Source organism: Paramisgurnus dabryanus, chromosome 23 (assembly GCF_030506205.2).
Source record: "Paramisgurnus dabryanus chromosome 23, PD_genome_1.1, whole genome shotgun sequence".
Lineage (NCBI taxonomy): Eukaryota > Metazoa > Chordata > Actinopteri > Cypriniformes > Cobitidae > Paramisgurnus > Paramisgurnus dabryanus.
In genome coordinates, this window is record NC_133359.1 from 5,559,249 (window position 1) to 5,568,371 (window position 9,123).

General features: G+C 34.8%; 2 protein-coding genes across 2 annotated transcripts; both read left to right on the forward strand.

The window, feature by feature from the left end:
- The first annotated feature begins 693 nt into the window (after nt 1–693).
- Nucleotides 694–4,351, forward strand: LOC135781872 (ferritin, middle subunit). Its single transcript, XM_065292436.1, has 3 exons — nt 694–1,041; nt 1,962–2,108; nt 2,941–4,351. Exons 1-3 carry the CDS (start codon nt 874–876, stop codon nt 3,235–3,237), a joined length of 612 nt encoding a protein of 203 aa, XP_065148508.1. The 5' UTR covers nt 694–873; the 3' UTR covers nt 3,238–4,351.
- Nucleotides 4,352–5,183: 832 nt separating this feature from the next.
- Nucleotides 5,184–7,629, forward strand: myod1 (myogenic differentiation 1). Its single transcript, XM_065292206.2, has 3 exons — nt 5,184–5,912; nt 6,339–6,414; nt 6,775–7,629. The coding sequence occupies exons 1-3, from the start codon at nt 5,403–5,405 to the stop codon at nt 7,011–7,013; spliced, it is 825 nt and encodes a 274-aa protein (XP_065148278.1). The 5' UTR covers nt 5,184–5,402; the 3' UTR covers nt 7,014–7,629.
- The last annotated feature ends 1,494 nt before the right edge of the window (nt 7,630–9,123 follow it).

Here is a 9,123-nt window from a genome sequence, read left to right on the forward strand (position 1 = left end):
TGATGCACACAGTGCTATAATGCATAAACTGAATGAATCTCAAAAGGGACACACGTCTATTTAGTTTGCTGGTGGATCGTATTTACTGTAATTGGTGTCATTCAAAGACAACGTCTTAGTAATTCATAAATGTTTTACGAGATGACCAGTTTTTGTGCATTTGTACATTTTTGTGACTTTAGATTTAGGGATGGGCCTTCATTTTTTCTTTTTTGTAATAATCATGTTTTTGAACAGTTTACATCTTGTAAAACTTCATAATTTAATTACATTCATAATATATAATGCATTTATATTAATGAATTTATAGATGGCGTCTACAAATTGTGAAGAGGTTTTGAAGATGCAATATTGCTCCCATTTTCCCCTTGTTCATTGCAATGTCCTAAATATTAAAGTGGAGAATATTAAACATATAAAAATAGGATAAAAAATTATGTAGCAAATTTATGTATTTTTGTGGTAAATTTGACAGTTATTTGATAGGCTTTATGATATTTGTAATAAGAATATAGGATAACCCCAGATAGGGGTGGTGCTTCCTTGCCATGGTAAAATCAATGTAAGCATGGTATTATAAAATGTTAATTTCTGTACTTTAAACACACTTGTAAACTATATTTATTATACTGTAAGTTAGTTGGTAGTGTATGGCACACACACACCGGATGAACTTGACTGAATGTACAGGAAACGATCGCATGATGATCTCTCCTCCCTGGCTGCTGCTATATTTATCCAGCATTTGTACGCTTCAAATATCAGTTAATCGCTTATCAACTTGAAACTACGGAAATTCGTCGTTTGTTATCATATATTGAGGTAAAAAAAACTTTAAACCGATACAAACTCTCAGGGCAGTTCAATGTAAACATGTCTGAACCGAGAGTAAAGAGGATTAAGACCAGTCTGCCCCTCTGCAAAAGTCACGCGTGTGTTGTGGGGAGTCAGACGAGGCAAAACTTTCCATCTGTGGTGGAGGAGAGCTTGTGTGGGGTTTCTAACTTACTTCTGGAAGTTTCTTACAGACTGCAGGCGCTGGTAAGATGAACTTTACAGCAAACACGATGCGCAAGATGTGTTGCGTTGCTGAGGTAAAAGCTGTGTCCGACTCTGCGCAGAGCGATCGGCTTATGTCTTCAAAGTACCGCGAGAACGCCGCTTTCGAATCGCTCTCGCGATACGTTGATGTCATTCGTCGAATGCTCTGCGCAACGACACATTAGATCGACCTCACAGCTCATCAAAACATCAGTTTACTGCATTGCATGACAGTTTCATGAATTGACTTATATTAGAAAAAGCAACATTTTATTGTGTTGTATAAATGCATTGTTTTGCAAAGTGCACAGTTTTTAATCACAAAACAGATTTTTTTTAGTTTTTGTCCGTTAATATGTATTCATATACAGTCCATAATTACGTTTTTATTGGTTTGCTTAAAATAAAATGCAAAAACAAATCAATACAACTCAACAACCAATTTTCAAACAAACATAGGCTACAGGAGGAACTGTATTACAGGAAACTGTGGTTTGCAAAACCACAAGTTAGTCTAGTTTTAAAGGTGCAGTATTACATTTTTAGAAGGATCCTTTGACAGAAATGCAAAATAATATAAAAAACTATTTTATCAGGGGTGTATAAAGACCTTTCATAATGAACCGTTATGTGTTTATTACCTTAGAATGAGACCTTTTTATCTACATACACCGGGGGTCCCCTTACATGGAAGTAGCTATTTTGTGCTGCCATTTTTCTACAGAAGCCCTTAACGGACATTTTTTTTACCAAGTTGACGATGACATGTTTGTCCGGTGGTGGCTACCGTAGCTTTTCTATGTGTTTCAAAAGCGAGGGGTGAGCCGTGGACTAAGCCATTGGTTGCAATTCGCAAATTCACCACTAGATGCCGCTAAAATTTGCACACTGCACCTTTAAATCTGAGCTTTGTGTTTTAGGCTATTATGTTTGAGCAAAGTGATCGGGCTTTACCCAGAGTAGCAGCATTTTTTCATCGGGAATCTGTGATGGAACAAGAGCGAGCAGAGGCGATGATGCAGTACCTCTGCCAGCGTGGAGGGAACTTGTGCTGCAAGAATATTCAGGTAACTTTCAAACCCACCTGGGAACAAAACAGTATGACTTGATACAACATAACATATGCATATGCTTGGTTCCCAAAGTTGCATTTGGGTAATTTTTCAAAGTTTATTTCTAAAATGTGAAAACATATTAATAGAAAAGCAAGGAAGTGACCCTGAACCTTGGAACGGTGCAGCTTTAGATTTTAAAAATAAACGAAATCACTTTTAATTTGGGCTTCTTGCTGGCTTGGTCAGCAGCTTTAAAGGGGGGATGGAGGGCAGGGAACAGGAGGGAGAGAGATGGGGGTAAACCCACGGGGGGCTTTGCAAGGATCTCCCCTTTAATGCCTGTTAGGGTATACGTTTCCACTGAGTTCCGGAAAATTGGGGAGATTAATGTAGAGGAGGAAGGACGAGGCATTAATTGTAGTTCCAGATGGATTCCATGGCACTCGTACCGTTGTCACTTTACACTGCCTTTTATCGTCTCTTTCTGTTTTTTCCCGTCCACCCTTCCCCGATTTTATGACTCGTGTAAAATCGATCCTGACTGGGACTGGTGAGGGTCCATCAGCAGCGATTTTGAACACCTTGTTATCCTTTGTTCGCACTGGGAGATGGTTGAAACAAAGTCTTGGTATTGTTATTTAAAGTTAGTTATTTAGGTAGTTGTTCAGTATTTAAAGAAAAAATAAAAGAAAATTGCACTCCGTCGATTGCCAAATTGTGATGGTCTATTTTAAAAATTACACCCAATGATTCATTTAACAAATGATAATCAACCTTCATAGTGAAGGACTATTATATCATTGACTATTTGTTTTGTTTGCTGTGCGTGTGTGTGTATGAGCAGAGGCCAGGCATCGAAAATGGGTGTGATGTCCTTTCGGCTCTAAAAATCCTTCTGAACCAGTGGAAGGAGGAGATGGCCATTATGACGGAGCTAAGTCAACTGGCACTTAACTATGGAGATCCACACACTGCCAGCATAATCAAAAGTCAGTTTCTTCAGCCCCTTATCCCAAAGGTCAAGCTTGTGGGTGACCTCTTGACCGAAGCTTGCAGAGCAGGATGTACCAAAGACAGTGCAGGTGGATTTGGCGAGTTCCTTTTTGACCAGCAACAGGAGAAGTTACAAGACTGTGGCTAGTGGGTGAGGGGAAGGGGGAACAGTTCAGGGGGCCCACAGGTTCCTAAAGGTTTTTTTTAAAGGGTAAGGGGCCCAAAGCAGTATGCAGATAAAGTTTGCACCCAAATTTTTTTGCAGCGGCCCCACATTTCTGCAAATGATTGTCAAACATTATTAGCAGTGTTCTGTAGCTCAGTTAGAGCATTTTGTTAACAGCATCTGTTAAATGCATAAACGTAAAAGTAAAATCGACAGATAAACTTGATTTTTGATAAACGTCATTGATGCAGAAGAGAAAATTAAGGTGAAGTGAGGCTCTCAAGCAGATCTGAGAGTTGAATGAACAATAGGTCACTCCGTTTTTAGATTATGAATACAGGTTTTTTAACAATGTTAGTAAGTTGAATGTTTTGTTTTTGTTTGTATGTTTTTAATACTGCTAACTATAAACATAAGCATTGTCTTATATGCAACATTCATATGCACGTATGTTTAATTTAGATTTTAGATTTACTGCAATTTGCTGCTTTTTGTGTAAAATATTTTATTATAGGAAGAATATGTTTTATACCAAATATTTTGGTATAATTATATATGAAAATGTGATCTTTAATAGATCTTTAATTTATGTCTAAATTACATTTGCTTATTTAATGCAACATTCATATGCACGTATGTTTATTGTTTAATTTACTGCCGTTTGTTGCTTTTTGTGTAAAATGTTTTACTGAAGGAAAAATATTGCATATAAAAATGTGATCATTAATAGATCTTTAATATATGTCTTATTCACCTTTTGCCCTTTCAAATGCATTGTGAACTGAATGGTCTTTGTGTCATTCATGACTTGTTTTATAGGTTTAAAAGTATCTCCAATAAAAGTATGACTTTGGTGAAATATATGTCAGGCTACTGGCTTTATTGTTATCCCATTAAAATAAAATCTGAAGGGTGCATGTTTAGCCACTTTTAGAGAGAAGGCTGTAGAAAATGTTAAGTGTCATTTGGCTTATTAACGCCCCCTATTGTCAAACTGGTGTATGACAGCTGTTGTAAGAAATTAAATGGGCGATAACGTAAAGATCATGAACCTAAAGAATTTATCTAATAAATTTGCTGCTAATAAAAATTTAAATTATGGTACACAACGAAAAAACATTGGTATTTGTGTTTGTCCATGTTTCGCTAGGGTGTGTGTGTTTAATATAAATGTTTAGCATATTATGTTTTGATGTTTTTGTGTTTTTTTTTAACAATCGACGTAAAACCTTAAGGAACTGTATTATATTTCATTATTCAGTCTATGTTTTTCAGATAAAAAATTTGATAAACTTATAGTGACAAAACATTTCTAACAAAACTGCAACTGTCTTATAGTGTAGCCTGTAAACCAATCGATTATACTCAAAGCATGTAGCCTACCCTACATGCATTTAACTGTATTATTTAAAATTAAGTATTTTGAGATTTCCGAAAGCATAAGGAACCAAAATAAAAACGTTTTTTGATAACAGAAATGATTGTTTATTTTTCTGATATTACTGCCTAATTTATCTTGTAAAATACAATTTTTTGTAACAAATATTTGCTATTATTTCAAAGGTTTCGTATTCTTACTATAATTTTCCTGCAAATATTTAGACAAAAAATAATTGATGATTAGTGCAGACATCTGTGTTTTGAATTTTATGTCAAATAGGCCTACATTTAAAACAATTGCCGTTCGTTTTATACTGTCTGAAAATAATTTGTGAGTAATAATAATAAGTGATTTCTCATTATTCTCATTATTTACAAATGAATGACATTTAAATGAATCATTGTAACGTTTTTATGACACTGTCATTAGCTGCATGGGCTTCGAAAGCGCCGCCCTCTTCCTCAAGGCACTTTTCCATTGGTTAAAGCGTCATCAACAGGACACGCCCCCGACGGGTTGAGCCGCTATATAATCGATCCGTGTTCTCTATTCACCAACAAGTAGCCTACCTGAGGGGTACAAGAAAAAAACCTTTAGAGGAACTTCCATTTGTTGTCTTGAGCACCAAGTTCTTTCAAGTTCAAAAGGATTTATCTTAATATTCCTAAATCCTTCAAAACTTTCTCGAGGTCCATTATTATTTTGGAAACATTCAAGACTACTTCGAGTAGGCCTTTTTACGCACTCAGTGTATCCAATTTCTGAGATGGAGTTGTCGGATATTCCCTTCCCCATCCCATCAGCCGATGATTTCTACGATGACCCCTGCTTCAACACCAACGACATGCACTTTTTCGAGGACCTGGACCCCAGGCTCGTCCACGTGAGCCTGCTTAAGCCCGACGAACATCACCACATCGAGGACGAGCACGTCCGAGCGCCCAGCGGGCATCACCAGGCCGGCAGGTGCCTGCTGTGGGCGTGCAAAGCCTGCAAACGAAAAACAACTAATGCAGACCGCCGCAAAGCCGCCACCATGCGTGAGAGGAGACGACTGGGCAAAGTCAACGATGCTTTTGAGACCCTCAAGAGATGCACGTCCACCAACCCAAACCAGAGGCTGCCCAAAGTGGAGATCCTGAGAAACGCCATCAGTTACATTGAGTCCCTGCAAGCGCTGCTCAGGAGTCAAGAGGACAACTATTACCCAGTCCTGGAGCATTATAGTGGGGACTCTGACGCCTCAAGCCCGAGATCCAACTGCTCTGATGGCATGGTGAGTATTTGATAATAGCCTATAATATCTATTTTATTATAGTAGGAGCGATACGTTAGCAAAGAAAAGGTTATTGTTTCGATTCGGGCGCACACTATAAAAATGCATTACATTTCTAAAATGAAATGTATTGACTTTGGCTTGTGTTATTATAGCTGAAGGCATAACAATTTTTGTAGTCAAAAGTCAAAACTATAAAATATTAGGTTGAATTGACTTGCAAAACGAAAACTTCAAAAATAACTGTATTATTATTATTATTATTGCGTTGATCAATCCATTCATTTAGTAATGCAACATAAGGGAAAATACCCTTCGATCATTATAAATAATTAATAACAATAATAATACTGCTACTATAATAGTTTTAATAATAAAGATGTGACTTTTTTGACATTTGTCTTAATTTTCGCTTTTTGCTTGCAGATGGATTTCATGGGTCCCACATGTCAGAGAAGACGCAACAGTTATGACAGCGCTTACTTCAGCGAGACGCCAAATGGTAGGTCATTTCTCCAAAGAGTATAATCGTAAACAATTGATTTGTTTTTATCGAGAAATTAAGTGTCAATCCTAAATTTCCTTAAATATTTAATTAATTGTTTAAATAGCCTATATATTTCTTAAAATAGCCTATCTTTAAATCAACCCATTCTCACCAAAAAGCGTACAAATACGAAAAATTTAAAACGAAATATATTAAATTAAAACGAAATATATAAATGATATATTAGGTAGTATAATATATCTGTAAATGTATATATTTCAAATGTATATAAATATTATCCAATTAAATATTTATGCATATAATTTTATTAACATAACATTGTTTTTAAATAATCTTTTCAACTGTTTTTTACAGCTGACGTACGGAGTAATAAAAACGCAGTGGTGTCGAGTTTGGATTGTCTGTCCAGTATCGTGGAGAGGATTTCCACAGAGACCCCCGCTTGTCCTGCGCTGTCAGTGCCGGAGGGGTCCGATGGGAACCCGTGTTCTCCACAGGAAGGCTCTGTCCTGAGTGACTCTGGAGCTCCTGCACCATCCCCAACCAACTGTACCCAACAACAGGCTCAGGATCCCATCTATCAAGTGCTATAAAGAGTCATTCAACAATTGAAGAGGGACAATCTAAAACATAAAACATTCAAGCAGAATAAAAATGACAAATTTAATCTTAAAGACTCAAGAAAGACCATATCGATCCACTGGAAACTAGCGAATGATCTTTCTTTCTTTCTTTCTTTCTTTCTTTCTTTTTTCTTTCTTTCTTTCTTTATCTTTCTTTCTTTCTCTTTCTTTCTTTCTTTCTTTCTTGTTTTTATTCTTTGCTATTTTCACGCTGTGGAAAGCATCATATTCCTTTATGAAAATCGCTTGGCAGATCAGCTGAAGTGAGTTTTTTTAACTATGCTTATTTATATAATTGTATCCAAGTTAAAAATGTGACCATATTTTTTCCCATCTTTTCTGTCAAACTTTGTATTTCCTAATTATTAACGAGAGAGTCGTAATTCAGATGCGAAACGTAGGACCACTTTTGTACATGTGTAAATAAGATCTGTTTTGTTAAAGCAACGAAAACGAACAAACATATTATGTATTTAATGATGCCTGTTTGAAACTTCAGTTTGTTGTGTCTTGTGTTAAACTTTATATTTATACTTCTTAAATGAGTGAATGTCGGATTAATAAAATATAACTATTTATACTCGGATAGTTTGGCGCAATTGTGGTTTATTCCTTGCATTAAGTTTCTCATTAATTTAGTGTTATTAAGGTATCATTAAAGTCTAGGATTTACAGTCTTTACAAAAAATACTGTAAATAACGAAACTGCCTTAACTTCGCTTTACAAAGCTAAACCGAGTGTGTTAAAGGCCAGTAAACTTTTGTAAATGTAAAATGCTATTTTTTAATAAAAAGATTTTTACTTATTTTAGAAGTAAATATTACGGCAAAAATCAAACTACTGTATACTCTACTTTACAAGCAAAGAAGAAGCATTGTTGACACCTAATCCATGAACTTATACGATTTGTTTATGAAAGCAACGGTTTTACGGTTTGACTTTTACAAGAAAGTAATACATTATAATAATGTTTTGAGAAAATAAAATATATTCTTAACAGATTCGTAATTAATGCAGATCAAAATGGGCATACAATTTGACACAAATGTATGCATTTAAATTCCATACATTTTGAAATATTTAATTGTATCATCTGTTAAAAAACCTATAAAATTATAATGTGTGAGTTACGGATGGATTTATTTTATTAAAGATGTGTCTGCATATTTATCGCTGGTTTATTCTGTGAGTTATATGCAGAAAAAAATGGGGAAAAAACGAAGGAAACAATACCAGGCCTACTCTTACAAATATTTTTTAATGCTGTTTATTTTAAATATCACAAAATAGATCATTAGGTGCATGTGACCAGATGATAAATGCCGTTTCAGACATACAGTCAGCAGTCAAATACCTTGTGTTTTTGTAAGTGATCACCATTATTTTGCAACATAATATTCAATAAATTGCACATGCATTACATTTTTGTGTTTAAATGTTATCAAAAATGTTAACCTGTATTGACAGTATCTTTGACGTATAGGCCTATACAATTACGAAATAAACCAAGTAATTCGTTCTCAGCTTGTAAAAGAAGCTATTTACAGAAATTTAAGCCTAACATATATTTATTTGTTTATTTATTTAGTTCTTTCTTCATCCTCCAAAAGCGACATAAATATTTCTCATAACTTTAAGAATGATTTAAAAATGTGAACTTATTTTTGTAGACAAAATATAATTATAAATGTCAAAGCATATTAGTTTTTCTTTTTCTTTTTGAAAGCATGACACAATAATAAGGATAAAGCAGCTAGTTGGTGCCTTGCTGGGAACCCTTCCAATAGTGCTACAGAATCTCTACAAAATGTATTTATCTTAATTTCAGCATTTACTAATACATTTTTAAAATCAGAAGTTGTAATTGTCAACATCAGTTAATGCAAGTGAACCAACATGAACAAGTGCACTGGCATTAACTTTCATAAACAAAAATGAATAAATGCTGAAAAACTAAATTGCTTTTTCATGTTAGCTAATGTTTTTACTAATGTTAACAAATACAACCTTATTGTATTGTTTTAATACGTTTACTATTATTCTAAAATGTGGGAAATATAAATAAAGTAAGAGTTAATG

Bases quoted from the DNA above. Each gene is read 5' to 3' on its own strand.
- myod1 (XM_065292206.2), top strand. From the start codon at position 5,403: ATGGAGTTGTCGGATATTCCCTTCCCCATCCCATCAGCCGATGATTTC. The intron at 5,913-6,338 runs GTGAGTATTTGA...TTTTGCTTGCAG, and splicing joins CCAACTGCTCTGATGGCATG to ATGGATTTCATGGGTCCCAC. The intron at 6,415-6,774 runs GTAGGTCATTTC...TGTTTTTTACAG, and splicing joins CTTCAGCGAGACGCCAAATG to CTGACGTACGGAGTAATAAA.
- LOC135781872 (XM_065292436.1), top strand. From the start codon at position 874: ATGTCTGAACCGAGAGTAAAGAGGATTAAGACCAGTCTGCCCCTCTGC. The intron at 1,042-1,961 runs GTAAGATGAACT...TTTGTGTTTTAG, and splicing joins CTTACAGACTGCAGGCGCTG to GCTATTATGTTTGAGCAAAG. The intron at 2,109-2,940 runs GTAACTTTCAAA...GTGTATGAGCAG, and splicing joins TGTGCTGCAAGAATATTCAG to AGGCCAGGCATCGAAAATGG.